This window comes from Acinonyx jubatus, chromosome C1, assembly GCF_027475565.1.
Source record: "Acinonyx jubatus isolate Ajub_Pintada_27869175 chromosome C1, VMU_Ajub_asm_v1.0, whole genome shotgun sequence".
Classification (NCBI taxonomy): domain Eukaryota; kingdom Metazoa; phylum Chordata; class Mammalia; order Carnivora; family Felidae; genus Acinonyx; species Acinonyx jubatus.
Window position 1 is genome coordinate 204,727,639 of NC_069381.1, and position 21,467 is coordinate 204,749,105.

General features: G+C 40.7%; 1 protein-coding gene across 12 annotated transcripts in view; it reads right to left on the reverse strand.

Annotated features, from left to right (window-relative positions):
- The window catches only part of DOCK10 (dedicator of cytokinesis 10), a 268,554-nt gene that overhangs the window by 95,277 nt on the left and 151,810 nt on the right, over window positions 1–21,467 (reverse strand). For all 12 annotated transcript variants that reach the window (XM_053215871.1, XM_027049213.2, XM_053215870.1 and 9 more), the window contains exons 5-11: window positions 19,343–19,415; window positions 18,943–19,065; window positions 18,555–18,689; window positions 7,922–8,105; window positions 6,545–6,630; window positions 6,186–6,269; window positions 5,909–6,064 (exon numbers count right to left, since the gene is read on the reverse strand). In XM_053215871.1, coding sequence (XP_053071846.1) covers window positions 5,909–6,064; window positions 6,186–6,269; window positions 6,545–6,630; window positions 7,922–8,105; window positions 18,555–18,689; window positions 18,943–19,065; window positions 19,343–19,415 — 841 coding nt within the window. The remainder of the gene's footprint in view (window positions 1–5,908; window positions 6,065–6,185; window positions 6,270–6,544; window positions 6,631–7,921; window positions 8,106–18,554; window positions 18,690–18,942; window positions 19,066–19,342; window positions 19,416–21,467) is intronic.

Consider the following 21,467-nt stretch of genomic DNA (forward strand, 5'->3'; position numbering starts at 1 on the left):
CTATAGGACATTCCAATCACAGCTGGATATATGAGTTTTGAGCCTGGCCAAAGAAACTGGGCTGGGGATGTGGACCCAGGAGAGTTTTGTATGTGGTTCTTGTTTAAGCCATGAGATAAAGAGAAGAAAATTAGAATGTTATCCTGAACAATATCAGCATGCAAAAGATAGAGGTGGAGTAGGGAAAACAGGCTGTAAGGCGACTGGGGGGTGGAGAGAGATTAAAAAAAAAAAATATATATATATATATATATGGTTTTTTTCTTTTTAACGTTTATTTATTTTTTGAGACAGAGAGAGACAGAGCATGAACGGGGGAGGGTCAGAGAGAGGGAGACACAGAATCTGAAACAGGCTCCAGGCTCTGAGCGGTCAGCACAGAGCCCGACGCGGGGCTCGTCACGGACCGTGAGAACATGACCTGAGCCGACGTCCGCCGCTTAACCGACTGAGCCACCCAGGCGCCCCTATATATGTTAAACGCTGCCAGAGTATCGTAGAATCTGAAGAATGATTCCAGAAAGATGAAATTTTCAACGGAAAACTGTTAAATGCAACAGTTATTAAATAAAACAGGGACTGAAATAAATGAATATATGTATATGTACATAGTTACATGTCTACACATAGAAATAATTATGTCCATGCAAATAGATATAATTACATGTCATTAACTACAGATTTCTCAGAATGGAATATGCTCCCCAAAACATTTTTACTTCTGTTTATGTCACTGAATTTTGAATTGATGCCCCTCATATATCAGTGTTCTGTGGGCAAGCAGGATATACACAAAACCACATGATACTGAATGTTTAATAGGTATCTCATGTGCTTTGAAACACAGTAATATGGCTAGCTTATAATGGGGTTATTATTTTATCCCTTAATACTAGTCATATTTGCCAGCTGCCCTACTGTTAGAAACAGAGCTACACATATAAAATGAAATTCAATAAAATTTTAAAAAATAAGACAATTAAAAAGGAAAAGTTTCCCATTTTACCAACTGAATTTAATTTAGAAAAACTTTTGGTTTGTGGCAGTGGTGGTCTGCAAGAGTAGAAAATGCAAAAATTACATGAAAGTAACTCAGGCAGGAACTCAAAACACATTGAAGGTCAAAGGAAAAAAAAATCCTATTATTTGTCATGAATTGGTGCATTTTGATTTTCACTTCTGCTTGGTGAATGGAAATAAATTACCTACTTTGATAATCCATCAGAAATTAAAGCTCATATGGTGATTCATTTATTTCTTCCAATCCACTTTTTCAACTTAAATGTCAAATCTTACTTTTTGAATCATTGGCTTTTCAATAAAGATTTGTTTAATCAAGCACTTGAAAGCCTACCAAATTAAGTCACAGGCTTCTTATGTTTAGAATTCTGTATTTTCTTAAATAAAAATCAAGAACATTATAATTTTAAAGTAGCTCTGCTGTGAAGCAGGCTTATTTGTTCACATTTTAGGAATCAATTGCTATTTTCAAAGATATATTTTATACTAGAATACCGTCAACTTGAATTTGGTTCCCAACGGACTGACTAAAAAATTACATGCTGTCAAATATTGTTTCCTCATCATGGAAAAGTTTTAAAAAGAAGCTTTTTAGAAGCTCATTCACTAAATACAGGAGTTGGATCTTTGGCAACTTGAAGAAATATTTCGATTCACTTAAAAAAAAATGCTCTCTGAGTTAAAAACAATGGGTTTAAAAATAGCTACATTAACAAAAGAGTGTCACTCAATAATATACAAAGATTTTTAAAAACAATGCCATTACATAAAAAATTGCTGTCAAGTTTAGGTGAAGCTGTTTTCTTAGTTTTTATTTTATTGTTTATAAGCACAATGAAATTGTTTTTTACAAAGTCATTTTCTATTTTTTTTAACACTTGTATCAATTTTAAAGTAAATTAAGTACAATATGGACATCCAAAGCACTCCAAATAAACTTGTCTCTCAGGCTTTACAGATATAAAAGGGCATACTGATGCTGGGTTCTGAACTTGGGCGTGTTCTCGTGCTTGGCAAGACTGGCCCAAATACAAACATTAAGCTTCTGAATATGAGTTTTAGTACAAAGAAAGGAATCCATGTGGAAGGAGTCATATGCCGGGCACTGGAAAGAAAAGCCCATTATCTTCAAGTTTCAGTTTCTAAATTGGATATTTTAATCACACTTAAGGATATGCATGGTCAAAAAAACCACATTTATTTTTATTTCATAAGATGGCTAAATGCCATTATGATTTGGGTTACATTTTCCTGATATTTCCAAGTGGTTTCAAGAAGCAGCTTCCAGGGCTTTTGATTTGTTTTCTTTTGTTTTTTAAATTTTAGTCCTGAATGAAAGTACATTGATTGTTCCTCCTGACCATTTCACTCCATGGAAATTTCTCGTTCCACAGTCCCAGGTGTCCTCCATGTTGGCATATCTACTGGGCTCCTCTCTGGCTTCCTGTTACTCAGCTCCTCAGCACCATGCCACACAGCTGACATGTTCCCTCTTGGCTTCATAGCCCAATCTTTTTTGGTTTAGCTCTACTTCAATGGCCATTCCTTCTTAGTCTCCTTTGGTCATTTCTCTATTCATCTTTTATTTATTTATTTATTTATTTATTTATTTATTTATTTGAGAGAGAGAGAGAGGAGAGAGAGAGAGAAAGTGCATGAGTAGGGGAGAGGGGCAGAGAGAGAGAGAGAGAGAGAGAGAGAGAATCCTGGGGCTTGATCCTATGACCCTGGGATCATGACCTGAGCCCAAATCAAGAGTTGGTCACTCAGCTGACTGAACCACCCAGGAATCCCTCTATTCATCTTTTAAAGGTTTGGTTCCTGGCCCCTTTTCTATTCATACAGAAATTCCTAAATGTGACCCTCCAGGTCACTGTATGGACCAGACTTCCAAGTTGATACCTAGTTCGTGGCCACTCCCTTGAGTTCCAAACTTGTATTTGAATCTACCCAAAGGACATCTCTGTTTGGATATCTGGTGGGCCTATCAAGCTTAACATGCCCATAATGGAATTTGGGGCCAATATCCCCCCAATCTGCTCTTCATCTAGTCTTGCCCTTTTAATGGCACCACCATGCATAGAAGTATTCAAAGCAAAAGCGAGGGACTCATCCTTGAGATACTCTTTCCCCTTGTCCAATGGATCAGAGAAGCCTGTCTGTCCAATTTACCCAACATCAGTCATATCCATCCATTTCTCTCCTTCTTCCTTGCCAGTCCTAGTCTATGCCATGCAATGAACTAGGTGGCAGACTCCTATCTTCCATCCTTGGTCAACTCTTATTTCCTCCAATTCATTATTTTTTTTCTGATGGGATCTTAAAAATCAAAAACAAAAACAGAAATCGAACCACACCATTTGAAAGTGTTTTAAATCCTTCAATAGCCTCCACTCAGGATAAATGCAAACACTTCACTACAGCCTGTACCTTACATAACCTTCCCTTGGACTGTCCTTCCCACATTATCTTGGTCTGCTCTTCCCTTCGGCACCTACTTCCTGTTCCTAGAACTTGCCAAGACTTAGTTGTCTCAGGGCATTCACACTTGCTCGTTCTCCTGCCCTAGAATATTTTCCCATGACCTGACTTATCCTTCTCACCTGTTAGGTCTGTATTCAAATGTCACCTCCTGAGAGAGGCCTCGTATGACCATTCTACCTAACGTGACCCATCTCCCAGTTCCTCTGTATCACATCTGTCATACTGATTTATTTCAAACAACTGTAAATAATGTACAACTCTCGTGTTAATTTATTTGTCTTTTTAAAAAAAATTTATTGTTTGTTCTTTTCAAAAAGAGTCAGCCTTCAAGAGGGCAGGGGGCTTGTTATCTTGTTCCCTGCTGTTTCCTGAGTACCTAGACAAAGTCTGGCTCCCAGTAGGTGCACAGAGTAAGTAGTTGCTGAAAAAGGAATAAACATGACTTCCAGTACTATCATTTTTACTCACATACCTACTGCCCAATTATAGTTCTAAAATGTGGGAAAGTTTCATTGTGGGGAAGATTCTTGCTGGTGAGTCAGCTCAATTTTACCTTGTCAACAAGATTCTCATGTGCAATACTGAAAATGCCAATACCTTGCATATATAGCATTCGCAAATTTCCAAGCAATTTCCCACCTATTAAAATAACAGTTAATATGTAATGATTGCTTACTGTGCATCAAGCATCATCCAAGTACTTTCCATATATTACTTCATGACTTCTTCACAATAGTCCTTTGAAACAGCTACTGTTATTATTATCCCATTTATAGAAGAGGAGAGGAAGGTAAGCTACCTGCCCAGTGTGGCAGAACTCACTGATGGGAAGGCGAGGCATACTGACCCAAGAGAGGCACATTATCACTTGATTCTCCTCATTCAATCTGAGGTTTGTAGCATGTACCATTATCCCTCTGTTACACCAGGGAAAATGGGCTCAAAGAACCAGTGCCATGCCTGAAGACCCAAGGGCAGCAGGTACGAAAGGGTCCATCCTTTCTTCAAGCCACACACTGTCACGGCTAATAAGTCTCATTGAACTTCAGCATGGAGATGTGCATGGAATTGTGTGGTGCTCGGTCTAGAGAGAAAGCTTAACGCTGTTTTGTCTTCTAAAAAGCAAATATGGCTTATAATATGGATCTAGAAATAAGTTTTCTTCTTTGAGGTGGGAGATGATAATTGAGGGATGATTTATCAAAAATTAAAATGGACTGCATTAAAAACAATGAAAGGGGACATACCAGTACAACAACACTGACTTGGATTGGTGGCGGGATTATGTATAATTTTTCTTTCCTTATAGTTCAGAATTTAATGTTTATGCTCGCGGAATGCCCCCTTCCCACAAATAACTTTACAATTGGTCTAGGGGTGCCTGGTCTGCTTAGTCGGTTAAGCATCCCACTCTTGATTTTGGCTCACATTCATGATCCCATGGATCATGAGTTTGAGCCCTATGCTGGGCTCTGTGTTGACAGCAGGTAACCTGCTTGGGATTCTCTCTCCCCCCCTCTTTCTGCTTCTTCCCCACTCATGCTCTCTCTCTCTCTCTGTGTCTCAAAATAAATAAATAAATAAATAAATAAATAAATAAATAAATAAATAAATATTAAAACAATTTTTATACAATTGGTATAGAATTGTCCCCAGACTACTAGGAGAGAATTTTCTTTCTTTCTTTTTTTAAATATGAAATTTATTGTCAAATTGGTTTCAATGCAACACCCAGTGCTCATCCCAAAAGGTGTCTTCCTCAATGCCCATCACCCATCCTCCCCTCCCTCCCCATCCCCCATAGGAGAGAACTTTCAAGACAGTCCACTTAGCAGGAAAAGGAATCTTATGTTGATTTAATGAATGCTGTGGTGGTTCCCAAATATCAGTGCAGCACCTTTTTTTTTCCTCCCATTTGCCTATACTATTATTTAATATTCATCCAATATTATTTTACTTGATTCACTATGTAGCTTTGTCTTAGGCAGTGATAGCTGTGAAATCTCAGAGTTGATTTGTTTGTCCACACTATTCTCTAATATACGTTCAAACAAACATATAAATATAAAAATTAAAAAAGAATTTGACTTAAAAGCCATCTCAGCCACCACCAAGTAGATATAAACAATGCCTTAGGAAACTCTGAACCACTGTGCGATTGAATGGAAAGGACACTAGAATACAGTCCTTTTGACACTTCTTCAAGGTAAAAGGAACATTTTACGGTAATACGTCCGCTTCAGAACTCGTGCATTTTTGTGATGTGGAAAATGCTGTCATTCATACTCCCTGGTGCACTAGCTGGTGTGAACTCAGTGCCTGGGATTATCAGGAATAGAAAAGATTTTGGCCAGGGTGGTGTGATATTGGCTGATCGGCACTGGATGTAACAGGGGAAACTTACATTTGTTATTGGGTCATTCTCATTCTCCGTAACACATCCCTGAAGATTTAAGTTGAGAGCTTTACAGATGATCATAATTCTCTTGGCGGCTTTTTCTTCAAATGGTTTGATCCCAAGGTCGGGTTCGAAAAGGTCCTTTTTCTGAAGTTTCAAGGTCTACAAAAAAGGTGGAAGGTTTTTCTCAACAAATCCCCATCATAAAAAAAACAAATCCTGAATTCTAAACCACAATTGTGTGGATTGAGTTCATGCTTGCTCAGAAAGAATTTCGACTTACATCTATATCTGGATCCAGCGAGAACAGATTTAACCTCTCCGTATTTCGAGTTGTTTTGACAGTCTCTTCAGTTTCTGTGAGGTACTGCAGAGAAAACTGTGTTAGCTCTTGGTAACCAACTATCCAAATACTTACAGCCTGGCCCCCTCCACATGGCCAAGAAATTGCCCCTTAGTATCATCACTCTTTTAACATCATCCATTAACACGCGGCAAATCCGATCAAAACATGCTTTTGTTTTTTGAGTGTTGCATTTCTTAGTTTAAATTTTAAAATACAGCATTTCCATCTTTTCCATGAAAACAATAACTAATAAGTAATTCAAATTTATTTGCATAGTAAAATGTCGGCTTTATTACTTTTGCGAAGTCTGGGTGTGGGCTGTTCTCTGAAGACTCTGTTTCCTCTGGTGTGCTTTCACAAGTTACAGAATTATCCAGCGAATCTTGAAAAGATACACCAAGACAGATTAATAAGTAATACTCATGAATCACACATCTCTCCAGGCTGTGGCATATCAAGACTGGATGTGGGATGGATGCAGGTGAGCAGATGTCTTCGTTGTATCCTGCCTCCAGGACTCTATATTGTTACAAGATCGAGGCCTGGAAATCAGACCTCCTGATGGTCATTTTGGGATTCTTTCCATGACACCACCCTATGTGCGTAAGAACTCTTGACCCTTATAATACCACCCTCATACTTGGGGTTGTCATGACTTACTCCATCAATGCACACTAAAGTTTTCTTATCTGTGAGTACATTTTTGATATTCTGACTCTCTGGCCATCAACTTCAAGCCCATATTCTGGCTTCAGTTACTTAAACTCTCTAAAATTCTATAAACATGAATACTCAAGTTGATTATCATTAAGTAAATCATGAATGCTAAACGCCTACTATGGTACATAGTAGTTGTGTTAAAGTCAACAACAGTTTTCTTCCTCATTGTCCCATGCCTCTTTCACTTTATAGAATATGATACTTAGACTACTAGAATCTAAAGACTCTGGTGTCTAAGATCCCACGGTGCAGGACAAAATGTCTTAAAATAGTTTTCCTTTCGGGAGGAACGACCAACTCTGGAAGTGAACTTGGCTTTCCTGTGGTCATGGACCTGTTTTTCTATGTGTCTCATCACCCGTCCTTTCCACGCTCTTGCTCCCCTCTCTTTGCCTAGAATAAATTAGAATTTTAAGAAGTAATAAGGATGGGAAGAAGAAAAATATTTTTATTTCATAAAGATCTCGAATATTGTGCAACATTCATGGAACTGTCACATATAAGCTGATCTCAGTATGGTCAAGAAGTATCCATGAAAGATATCTTTCAATTAAAAGGAAGTAATGCATGTCTGTCTTTACATAATATCATGTTAATTAATTAAATCAAAGTAAAGTAAAGTAAAGGCTATGCAACACAAACTACCCCATCTAAGGTAACCTCCCATCAGACATGGGTACATTTTTAGTACTGCCGACAGATGATTTCCAGCCTCAAATCACTGCCAGTAAACTCAAAATCATACCTGCGTGTGGTGATCCTCACTATTCAGGAAAAGTCAAGCATTTCGGGGTGCTTTTCTGGAGCTCAGGGACGGATGAGCTAGCCTTGACAGCTACCACAGTTAACTAGTTAGCCTTGACAGCTACCACAGTTAACTGGTTCATTAGATGGACCAAACACACAGGTCACTTTTGCAAAGGAAGGGAAGGGGGGGGCGCGTGCGTTCTCACCCAGCCCCAGATCTGCAAGCTCCGTGCTCCTCCTCCCCTGAGGTGGCCCCTCAGGACTGATTTGCAGGATGCGGTTCAGGGTGTGGATCCATTCATCCATATCTGACTCTGTTTCAGCCGCCAGCACAAAATAAGTTAGGTCATTCATTTTCAATTCAAAAGCATATTTTCTTAGTCTGTTATTCTGTGGTGCAAAAAGACAGACAGAAAGCAAAAACACCAGATAATAAATCTTAGAGAGCGAGAGACATTTTTTAGGGGGTCATGCTTCCGAAGTGTTTCCTTTATAGGAGAGTAACATAAAGAAGATCGGCCAAACGAAGGCCAAAATTTGGGTGGGAATGAATCATTCTGTTTGGTTTCTTTCAGGGCTTTTGGTGCTAAGATGTATTTTATTTAGGTTCTTGTTGATTGGATGATCGTGGTGGCTCAAAAATGTCACCTTCAGGCACATGTGGCAAGACGCTCTAAACTTCTTCAAATCGTTGATTAGAGGGTCTGCCTTCACTTTCTCATCCTGTGTTCCGTCCACTATTCACTCCAGTTGGGTTTCTGGCCCCGTGACACCCCGGAGCAGCACTAGCCATGGTCACTAACAAACTCTATGCTGCTGCATTATCCAAGACATTTCCTTTTTCGGATCTTCCTTGACTCTTCAGTAGAATTAACATGGTGGCTTCCACTTCCTCCTTGAAACCTGTCTGTGTTGGGTTTCCATGACCACACTCTATTCTGGTTTTCTTTCTTCTTCATCAGCCACCACTTTTCAGTCATGCCTTGGACTCCTTTCTCTCTCATCTGACCTCAATGGCTTTAAAGGATGTCCACATGGTTGGGCACCCCGATTCCTTTCTCTGGCTCTGGCTTTTCCATCAGCCTCCCAACTTTTCTCTTATTCGACATCTCTACTTTGCCTTTTGTGACGAACCCATGAGGCCTTGGCCCTAGTTCCTGAATGTGCTCTGGTTACATGTTTTGTTGCTGCCACAAGGCCTGAAGCAGCCCCTCCCCCGAGAGTACCTCACACATACTCAGCACCATGTCTGTCCCTCATCTACTAAGGGGACCTGTAGTCACTCTTCAGATCTCAGTCGAAGTTTCTCCAATTTCTCAGGACGAGGTTCTTGTCTTCCAGGGCACGTACGACAATTTGGAAGTCCATACGTATTCATTTTCATTTCTTTGTTTTGACCAACATGTGCCTCCTTCATGGCTGCCTCCAGAAGACCAGGTCAGTTCTGCTCACGACTTTACCCTGTGCTGTCGCACAGAAGGGCTTAGTACCAGTGGGTTCAAAACACTCCCCTTTTATAAGGGAATAGGATTGCCTCCTGTTTTTGGGAAACTGACATTCATAGGGAAGAATGACTGAACGAAAGACTGAAGGAATACACAAAGGACTGGAAAACAGAAATTGGGGGCTGTGCAGAGAATTAAAATGGGCTCGGGGGTGAGTAGCCACTTCAGGCTGGCCTTCCAGGAAGGGGCATCCAAGTTGAAATCTGTAAAACCACTGAACTATTCCAAGATGGGAGAAGCGCACTGAAACTGGAGGGAATTCAAGAGCAAATTATTATGGCACTTTCATACATTCCTGCCATGAGATTAGAATTATAAATTCAAAGCGGAATGATATAGCCCGCAATGATATAATTAGCGTTATATTACCCGCAGTGGTTGTAAGAATTATTGAAGATATCCCATCTCTAATTCACTCTCAGTTACTTCTGATACAGGTAGTCAACCCTTACCCCTAGTCAACTCTGCTTTGAAGCCATTGGAGCACCCACAATTACAACAGTGCGAGGTCTATGGGCTTAAGACAACCAGGTAAAAAGCAAATAGGAGAAGAACGGTAAGGTGAGAGTAACATTACAGTGTGGGATTGTGGCTGAATATCAAAGTATAAGATTCTTTTCGGGGACACGATTGCTATTCCTGGTGGCAAGAAAAAATAATTTGTAATATCGTCCTGGTAAGGTCTTTTTTCTTGGTGATGGTCTCAGAAGACTGTCCTCAAATAGCTTCCTCCTTTCAACTTCCACAACATCATGATGACTACCACAAATACGACACTTACTAACCACTTGCCGTCTAGATGGCAGGTACCGTGCTGAGCACGCGTAGTTTTTATTCTGTTTCATCCCACAACAGCCCTGGGAGACAAACTGAATTATTCCATTTAACATGTAATGACATGGATGCTTGGGAGATAAATTGAAATGTGCTCGGGATTCTACAGGTAGCAAGCGGCAGAGAAAGAAAAAAAAAAAAACCTCTTTATCCTCTAACCCACTGAGATGATCAGGGGCAAAGATGTTCAGCAAATGCTGTTCCCCTTCCTTGTGCCCTTCCTGGCACAATCACATCCCAAAGGGCTGGTCACGGCCTGGGAGGTCATGGCTTCTCTAAGCGCTGACAATAGACAAGGGTAACAAATAAACCTCAAGAAAAAGAAAAATTCAGGAGAAAAAATAATTAGCTAAAAAAACCAGCTGTGATTCTCACTGTAGAACTTCATAGCTCAAATGCCACTTTCTAGATTCTTCCAAGGACACGCTCTTGGCTCTGGCCCATACTCCTTGTAACAACTCACTCGCTGGCTGGCTTTTTAAATAGTCTATGAACTTGATATGGGCAGAGGCTGACTGGTTATCCTCACTACTCAGTGCAGTAGTGGTATTCCTTCAAAAAGAGGTGTCTGTCGTGTTCACATTTCGTGCTGTGCAAAAACAGACACATTAGCTGCCCTGGCTGAACAGGGGAGACAGGCATTAACCAGTTAATCACAAAAATGTGAAACTGGAAGATAAACATACTTAGACTCTGGGTGAATGTGCTGAAGAAGAGGTGTAAACTTAAGGTATAAAAACTCTTCTTGAGAACCAGAAAGCTATTGCGATATGAGAATATTGTTGTTCTCTCAAGACCCTCTGGGGTCTAGGAAAGCAGAGGACAGGATGATTTTGACTCATAAAACGCCAGCGCTGCATTTTGAGGCTATTTTGGCTGCAATATAAACACAGTGGGGGTTGCCAGAAAGATAGCGGTGGCCCCAAACTTTAGGGGGCAAAGCAAACATACAGGCAGCTTCTTTAAGAATGCAAATTCTTATGGGAATGCAAGCTGGTGTAGCCACCCTAGAAAACAGCATGGAGGTTCCTCAAAAAACTAAAAACCGAACTACCCTACGACCCAGCAATGGCACTACTAGGCATTTATCTAAGGATACAGGTGTGCTGTTTTGAAGGGACACATGCACCCCCATGCTTATAGTAGCACTATCAACAATAGCCAAAGGATGGAAAGAGCCCAAATGTCCATCGATGGATGAATGGATAAAGAAGATGTGGTATGTATATACAATGGAGCATTACTCGGCAATCAAAAAGAATGAAATCTTGCCATTTGCAACTACATGGATGGAACTGGAGGGTATTATGCTAAGTGAAATTAGTCAGCGAAAGACAAAAATCATATGACTTCACTCCTATGAGGACTTTAAGAGACAAAACAGATGAACATAAGGGAAGGGAAACAAAAATAATATAAAAACAGGGAGAGGGAAAAAACAGAAGAGTCTCCTAAATATGGAGAACAAACTGAGGGTTGCTGGAGGGGTTGTGGGGGGGAGGATGGGCTAAATGAGTCAGGGGCATTAAGGAACCTACTCATGAAATCATTGTTGCACTATATGCTAACTAATCTTGATGTAAATTTTAAAAAATAAAAACAAAATTAAAAAAAAGAATGCAAATTCTTAGAAGCTATAATCTCCACAGGAGGTGTGGGTGGACTCCCTCCCCAACCCTAACACACACTTCTGGCAGGTCTCATGAAGGAGGTCCATAAAACCCCATGAGGCCTGCACTGACACAGAGGGTCTAAGGGCAAAGACAGCTTGGCCTTGAGCAAGTGTAAAAGGAGATAGTTTTCCTTCATAAAACAACAGGAACAGAAATAGATACAGAGGAAAGAACTCGAAATGCTCAGAGTTCAGGGCATAGCTTTGGCTGGAACACTGTTAAGGATCTGAACACAGCAAAATGCAAGCCAGTCTTAGTGTTGTCTTGAAAACAAACAGATGAAAGAATCTGTTTAATTAATCTCATGTCATAAATAATGTAGACAAGGAGATGAAAAGCCATGTAAAATGCTTACATTAATTGTATGACTTAAAAGTCAATGGAACTGCGACCTGCTTTCAAATGCAGAGGAGAAGGAACTCAGAGAATTCCAGACAGAAAACAGGACAAAACATAGACACTAAAACTTGATTTTCCAAACTGTATACTCTACTTCAAGTGAATCGGAAAATGGGTTGCTGATGTCAACAATCTTATAAAAAATATTTTGCAAAAATTTGGGCAAACTATAACAAGCCCTTATTTCTCCAAAGGGCGTATTTGAAATAAATATTCTATCTGCAGCTTCTCAAAAACTGAATTATCTTTTTCTATTTGGAGCGGAACAGAACTACTTACAGTCATAGAGAAGCTTACACTGGGGAAGACTGTGATGCCTAAGTGGTTTTCTATCTCATTCTCTGTGATCTCTAACATAATGGCATATAAAATCACACAAAAAAAGAAAGGACAAAAATAGGAAAATCAATGGGACATTTTAATAATCTTGAAATGCAGTTGTTATGTCATTATAGTGGTAATCAGGAAATAATCATATTCTTTTTTTTCGATCTCCCAGTTTTCCTGTTTCCCTGAAAACAGTGTCCTTTGTGGCAGACGTGACTCCTCCGTTTACTAGAGCTCACCACAGTCCATCTACACAGCTTCATAAAAAGCAGGAAACTGCATATGTCCTAATGCCAACTGACATGTTTAATGAGTTGTAGCCAACTGGTCTGTTTCCACAGTACTCATCTGGAAAGGTTCCGAAATAGAAACTCCAACAAAGCTACCAAAGCCAATGGAGAATTGAGTATCAAAGCAAGTTACCCAAACAAAATATTCCATTGTGCCTAATACGTTACTAGCATCTTTTGCAGGAACAAAAGAAGAGTTCCCAAAAGAAACACACAACATCACATCCAGGTTACTGGGGTTGGTGGCTACCATTGATGTAATCCTTTCCATTCTCTGTATGTTTATTTGTGCATTTCATTCAACAAAAATGTACTGGGTACCTTCTGCGTGTCAGGTGCACAGCATTAAAAACATTCAAATAAAGCACTTGCCCTCATTGAACTTGCATTCCAGTGTAATGGAGTGCCCGTAAACAAATAAGCAGAAATATAGCATATGTACTATGCATGTACTATAGGTAAAATACAATAAAGTCTCAAGCGGTGATATATTCTGCATCTTATATATCTTATATGTTATATGATAGTCTTACATTATGTCATCAGAACCTATTGTTCGAGATGTGCCACTCATTTTCTTTGCATGTGCTCCATTTATTTTTTCTTTCTACGCATCGTCCCACCGGCTGGGAGTTCTTTGAAGACAGAAGCCACATTTGACTCATATTTGGCTTTCCCACAAAGCCTAGCATAACTAAGTTTTCAATATATGTTTGCTGAAATAAATCCTCCCCCTAAAACCCACTGCTTAAAGCTACACATGAGCATATCTTTGTAGTACTTCTTCCGTCCATGTGGCTTATGCAGGATAGATGTATGAATATATGCAGGCATGCCCATATGATGTATGATTACCAGCTTATTTCCTTGGGCATCTTTCTGTAGTTTTGGACATCCCTCCACTTCAAACCTATTTTTGCCATTTATTAGCTCTGTGATTTGGGAAAGCCACTCTATCTCCCTGAGTTTTATTTTAATAAACTGGGACAACAATAATGCGCGTTCCATCAACTGGTGCCACATAATGTATCAGATAAAAGATAAAAGTACAGTGTCATTCTGGTTTTTACTGTTTTCATTGGAAATGAGATTTTATTTATTTATTTATTTATAGAAGTTTATTTATTTTGAGAGACAGCACGCGCGCGCGTGTGTGCAAGCAGGGGAGGCGCGGAGAGATCGGAAGAGAGAGAAGCTCCAGCAGGCTCCTGTTGTCAGAGCAGAGCCCCACCTGGGGCTTAATCTCAAGAACCTTGAGATGGTGACCTGAGCTGAAATCCAGAGTCAGATGCTTAACCAACTGAGCCACCTAGGCGCCCCGGAAATGAGATTCTTTAGAGCCAGAGTTTGCTAATGTGAAGTTTATAGGTCAGATTTAGTTTCTAGATTTGTTTTCCTTGGCAGTTTTCCCCTCCCGATTTAACTACATTTATGTGGCATGCACACTCCAAGCTGCTCCCTGCTGTCTCACACCTGGCCCCACTTACTTCAGGTGGTGGGCTTCCTGAGCTGCAGAATGTATCCAAGTTTCTAGACTTCAGTTAAGCACGTGAGGCCACGGTCTTGGAACCCATGTCCACAAGGTGGCAGATTCGGCCCCTAGGAGGATAATAAACAGCGTTTGGCCCCCCACCCCCATTTACGCCTGCATAAAGTGACATCGGTCATTATTAATGTTGTGGTGGGAACCCTGGAAGACGGGATGCTTGGACTATTCATTCTCTTCCATAGTGGCAAGATCTTGAATAGATGGATGGATGGGCCAATGGATGAATGAATAAGAAGACCTTGAAGGAATCAGATGGGATAACACAGGCCGAGATGTCCCTTGGCCCCAGATCAAAACTGAAGCAGCAAAAACTGGAAGTTCTGTTCCAGATCGGGAGTGCATGGGGTATAAAACACATCTAATGTCACTATGTGATTATAGTACAAAATGGAAACTATTGTCAATTTTTTTTTTTAAATCAAGATCTAAAAAATTTCCAACCGTAAATATCACCACAAATCTCTGAGAAACTTGGGTAGGAGTTTCCTTCTGCTTGATGTCACCCTTGAAATATATTTCTAAGAATTCCAACGATTATTCTTAGAAAAACACAATGACATAGATTGGGTCTGAATGAAGCAAACCAAAATGGCTTGTTCACAGAAGACTGTTAGGAGCTTGGACTTCCTAAGAATGCCAGAGGGTAGGTATCACTTCTGAGGTAAAGTTTTTGTTCCTTTTTTCTGTTTTATTCAAGAGAAACTGATAATGAATCTTGACAAAACAGGTCTGACTCATTCTATTATTCATTTGTTCTGTGATCCTGTGTGTACATGTTTCGTCTTCAGGCACATTTTGTACCTGAGAGCTTGGGAGAACAATGACTAAACTTGCATCTTATTTGAGAATCTTCTTTCCACTTGTAAGACCTCATGAGCCAGAGACAGCCGTAAGCAAATATGTAAGAACCAGGATCCAGACACAAGGTGGTACATAACCCAGACATCTCTCTTCCCAGTGATCTCAAGAAGTTGGAGGTCCTCCCTCCCCAAAGGGCTACAAGTTCTTGATAAATAGGAATAGAAATGAAGGGGTATAGGGCTAAACTCTTTCAAAGATATAGTAGTGTTCCCAAATATTTGAATGGCCATCTACTGGGGAATGAAATAGAAATGCAGCTGTGCTTTAAGGTGCAACATCTACCTTGGCGAATCCTGCTAGCTGACCCAGAAGAGTTCATTCATCACTGTTCTGTGCTCCTAGAACATTCAATAGCAGGTGTTGTTGATAGCTTTTGTGACACTGTGTAATCATTAACAATGAGCCTATGTTCCTCTCTGGTTTTGACTTCAGCAGGGAGTTCTCAATGCCTAAGCACAGTTCCTAGTGTGTCATAGACACTCAATAAGTTTGTTGAATGAAAGAATACATGAGTGAATAAAAACTAAATGAATAAAGAAGAATATTTAGATAGAAATTTCAGGAAGGTGAATGGAGATTTTCTAGGTAGGTCTTTCCCCAGTGGAATGTCTATTTCTCAAAGTTGTGATCTTTGCACCTGATGGAAAGCCTATCACCAGCTAGCGCTGACCTTTACTGCTCACTTGCTTGTACTTAGGGACTTACATCCCACATTTTTCCTTAAGCTCTTCTTTCCAGCTTACCTTTGAACTCAGGCAAAAAGCCTGAAGGGCACAGCACCGCATGATAAAAACCAAAACTACTCCTCAAACAATAATTGCCCATGCGAAGAACTGTGGCCCAGAAGGTCCAGACCAGTTTGAGCTCAACCCCTGACTCACATCAGTGCAGATGGACCATGGAGTGACCCACAGAGTAACCAACAATTACCTTTACCTCATTACAATATTAAAATCTCTCCTCCGAGAGGAACACAGGCCTCATTTATAAAACATACAATGTATATATAGGTATATTTCCTTAAGACACATGTATGACCTCATGCCTGGCTCTACATACAATGACAAGGCTCCCCTTTCTAAATATTCATCCTAACCCTAAATAAAGGGATCCCACTCACCCTTGCTAGGGAAGTTATTCACCACGATCTCCGTATTTGCTGCGCATGAAGTCTTTTTTTTGTGAGATAGCTCACCTGGTGTAGCTTCTACCTGTGACTCACCAAGGAGTGAAATCACGTTAGTTTGGTTACAAGACTAGGGAAGAAAGGCTGAAGACACATGGTCTCCCAGATCCTTTTCCATGCTAGCACATTATCTGAGTTTTTACAGATGAGGAATCTGAGCTCAGAGTCTGAGTAACTTACTCAAAGCCTCCAAAAGTAAGTGGTGAAACCAGGATTTGAATGCTGACCTGTATGAACCCCAAACTTTGTTTTCTCCTAGAAGACACTCTCCAGCTCCAAGGCACCACTTCAGCAGAGACTGAAGTACAGTCTAAGACGTGATGGAGAAGAAGTTCCCGTAGTCAAGGTCAGATTTGAGCACCGAGATGCGTGCTCAACACCGAGTTAATAGGATTCTTCGAAGAAGCAATGTCATAGTAATACGTATCTCTGTGAGCTGGAGATACAGCACGGGCTGCAGTGATACTGCCTAAAAGATGGTAATGCATTTGCTAGAGCGAGCTTTGAAGGAAAAAATGGAAAAGAAAATACTTAAGAGTTTTAGCTCAGTTTCTAGAAAATGTAATCGTTCATCTTTCACCTACTGCGGGGAGTTTTACTCGACACTTCTAAAGCCGAAGCTTCCTTTGAGGCCAACAATAGAAAACCATCTCCACCCTCCATTAAGATCCTTATTGCCATTTCCATATGGAAAGCTGGCATCTGCATTAAAATGCAATTATCTTTCACTTCTAGCCGACTACTCAGCTACACTTAATTAATTCTTTCCTTTTCAAGTTCAGCATTAGTACTTTCTGGAGGAATTCCAGATTTTAACAGCTAGACCATCCAGAAAAAGCCCAGGCCTAAGTGACTGGAGAGAGCTCCATTTCGCATCCACATATCCGAGTGCCCCTTGGTATTAATCCAAGACGTAATCTCAGCTCTGGAGCCAGCTGCGTCCACGCCTGCAGGTGAGTGGGAAGAGAAGGTCTGCTCCTGGTGACCGGTGACCAGAAACACAGTCCTCAACCTCCACAAGCCAGCATCCTTTTGTGAAATTCAAGATGAGGCTGCTGTAAGGTTTGGTTGCTTTGATTGTTACCTAAGAGGGAATAGGAGGACCCTTACTTCCTGAGAGCGAAAAGAACAAATGAAAGCATGGTGTCCAAATGAGGTCTATGGAGTTATTCTGCTTCCCTTTGCCACAGTGGTCTATGTCGCATCGCACACTAAGAACAATCACACGCTAAGAAGAACTTCCGGAACAGTATGGTCCGTTAAAAGCGCCGTTGTCTGTTTCTGAAATTAAGCTCTTGGGAATCGATGTAATCCTTGTCTTTGAAGGAAACCTCCTCTTAGAAGGAAGAAGATTATATGTGCACTGCCAATGTACTACCTCATTATTACCCAATAATAAAGATAGGATTTATGAAGCATAGTGAGCTATATGGTTTATATATTATTGAATTCTTTAGCTCAGTGGCGTCGTATGCTGCAGCCACACGGGTGGTCATTTTCTCCTTCTCCTTGAATATACCAGACTTGCTCTTGCCTCAGGCCCTTTGCACTTGCTGCCCCTGCTCATTCTTTAGTTTTCAGAACAAATAATTTCTCTATGAAGATTTTTTTTTCTCACTTCTGGAGCACTGGTACTCCTTTCCAACCTCACCATTTGTCTCTCTGCCTTCCACAGCCCCATTTCTTTTCTTCACTCCAGATTTCACCCACTGATTCCATTCTGTTGATTTTTTTCTTTGTGTATTTTCTATTATTTTTCCTTTGTTGCAAGTGAGTTTTGTGAAAGCAAAAACTCAGGTTGTGTTGTTTTCCAGCGGATCTCTAAAGTCGAGAACAGTTCTTGACTCATATCAGATACCTCATAAACACTTGGATGGATGATGACTGGATGAACACACTCTTTGATTAAAAAGCCCAAAAGGGGAGGGGCTCCTAGATGGCTCAGTCAGTTAAGGGTCCAACTCTTGATTTCGGCTTAGGTCATGATCTTGTGGCTTGTGAGATCAAGCCCCGAGCAGAACAGAGCCCTGCGTCGGGCTCTGTGCGGACATCACGAAGCCTGCTTGGGATTCTCTCTCTCCCTCTCACTCTCTGCCTCTCCCCCCCCCCCCCATTTTCTCTCTCTCTCAAAATAAATTAAAAAAAAATTAACAACAACAACAACAAATCCAAGAGGGGAAAACAAAACTCAAAGAGGAAAGGGATATCTACTCACCTGCACCACACCTGTACAGGAATCCAAAAAGATGCAGCCTTTGGGCTCTTTGGATATCTTTTCATCTTTGTAAAAATTCATGATGTAGGAGTTATCTGGCAACTGAGTCAGCTGGAAGTAGCGCTTTTTGAATGACTAAAGAAAGGGGAAGAAATAGACAGGTAGTTCAAAATGCAGTGTGCTATTACAGAAATTAGAAATGCCGAAATTCCTTCGGGCGCGCTACATTCTTGGGCACTGTTCTAGGGAACAGCGTCCTCCTTCCTCATAAATAAAATATGACCCGAAACATAAACTCGATGCAAATGACACTCCTCTGTGCTGTGACCAGAGGAGGGGGTGTCCAGAGAACTGGCAGAAACAAAGATGAGCCTTGATGTCTCCTTACCCGAACAGTAACGGTATTGTTCACGGTGCTATTGAAATTCCCCTTGTAGAGCCAGCCAGACTTGAAAACTCCGGTTCCTCCAGCTCCCCCACCGCCCTTAGAAGATGAGTGGGAGGTGGTATCCTGTGGAAGAGGAATCAAGGGCATGACTGCAACCTTTTGTGAATCCCACATCTTAGACGCTGCACTTACAAATGAGCCTCCTTTTTCTCTTTTCGACGCGTCTTAAATAATCATGTTCCATTTCAAAGCAAACGTGACTCATTTGGACTCAAAGCCCTTCCACAAATAGCTATGGCAGCTTCCTTGTAAAAGTGGTCAGAATGTGGAATACTCTAGTGGAAGACAGGAACTAATTGTCCTCCTGATTTAAACACTTAGCTTTCAGTTATTTACTTACTTCATCCTTATCAGCGTCTTCATGGTCCACCTCAAAGGAATGTGAAGGAAGTTTCTCTGGTTTGTATTCTGCTCTGAGAGTAAAGAAAAAAAAAAAGAGTTTCTGATTTGTCATTTGAGACCTGACTTTCATTTTCCGCTGTTCCCCTAGGTAACAACCGTTGTGTTTTTCGAAAAAATAATGTAATCTTGTGAGGGCCCGATTTCCTTTGGAAGCATTAACTTTCTGCTACACCATTACACTTTATCTCCGGTAAATAAATCTCTGTTTTAAACCGTGGAGTTACTATTTATACAGATTTACACATGTCTTCTTGAATGAGATGAAGGCAAGCAGGACAATTTTAAAGCTCTGGTGGTTTATATGCTTCTTCCTCTACCTTCTGCGGTGGAATATGAAGGAGTGCTGTTTTCATTTCCATTTCACCATTACATGGCGTGTCTTAAGGGTACGGGATGGCCATTGGAAAAACCATGTTCCCGAGAACCAGCCCGTGCTCTGGCCGCTAGGTTGCGCTGTTCCCCTAACAGTGGCCTCCCCTGAAGTCTGCCCCAACTTGATTAAGCCGAAGGGTGCTCGCTTTGTGCCTTTCCATGGTAGTCCTGAAATGCTGACCAGCCGGGAAGAGTCAGCATGTGCACCTGATACTATCAATGGCAAAACAGGAGAAAGGTAAACTTCCTTTGGCTTGATTCTATTTCACAAGTCATGGCTGGATGGAGAGTGGTCAACAGCGTCTGAGGTTCAGACATTCCTTGATACTTAGACAATCCTATGTGTAGAGTTGGCCTGGAATATTCATTTTCTTTAAGGTGATTTATATTGTGTAGAAGCAACCTGGGAATCTGACTATTCAGAAAAAAACTCCAGGGGTGCTCTTTGAGTTATTCCTGTCATAAATCTTTTCCTATGTTGATGGTATTCCAGATAGGAAGGGGCATGACCAAGACCTCTTTATACTTCAGTATGCATAAAATTACCAGACTGCATTCACATAGGGATTCGGTCGATTCAGGTGGGTTCAAAATACTCTTTACCCTTTCCTCTGAAAGACACGAAAATGCCCATTCCTGGTTCACAGCAGGGCAGGTAGGGGCACAGAGAGAACACTGACCTCACTAATAAAACGGAAAAGCCTGAGATCAGTCACATTCTCTATAACTGATAATAGATTTTTTTTTCAATTGTGATAAAATATACATAACAGAAAAATTACGATTTTAACCATTTTTACGTGTACAGATCAGTGGCACAAAGTACGTTCACATTGTTGTGCAACCATCACAAAAGTCCGTCTCGTTCCCAAAATGACGCTGTACCCATTACACAACAGTTCCATATCTCTCCCTTCCCCCACCCCTGGTAACCACTGTTCTACTTTATGCCTCTCTGTATTTGGCTATTCTGGGCACCTCATCTTATGTTTCATTGTGTGTCTGGCTGATTTCACTTATTGTAAAATGCCCTCAAGGTTCATTCGTGTCGTGGCCAGTATTAGGATTTCATTCTTATATAAGGCCAGATAATATTCTACTGTAGTCTAAAAAGAGTTCACACCCCCAAAGTTGTCTCCGTGAAGACACCCTGGAATCTAAAAATTAGGACTCTCTCCATGTAGATGCTGGGTACATGTCTATTAGGATGCTTACCTGAATCTGTTAATTCCCTCCACCAGATCACATTTTTTTTTTTAGTTTTATTTATTTATTTACTTATTTATTTATTTTGAAAGAGAGAGAACCAGCAGGGGAGGGGTAAAGAGAGAGGGAGACAGAGGATCTGAAGCAGGCTCTGTGCTGTCAGCAGACAGCCCAATGCAGGGATCAAACTCATGAACTCTGAGATCATGACCTGAGCCGAAGTTGGATGCTTAACCAACTGAGACACCCAGGTGCCCCAAGATTACATGTTTCTTAAAGCCAGAGACTCCAATGAAGTCCCATCTACAGCGTCCCCAAGCTTTGTCTTTTTCTACTGTAGGGATGCTCAATATGCATTTGCTGATTGCATCAGTGATAGGCAAGGTGAACAAGGAGATCAGAGAAGCAAAATAAGACAGCATGGTATAATTTAAAACTGTTTTTGGAAGACATCTTGGGGACGCTAAAACACATATTTTTGGTGG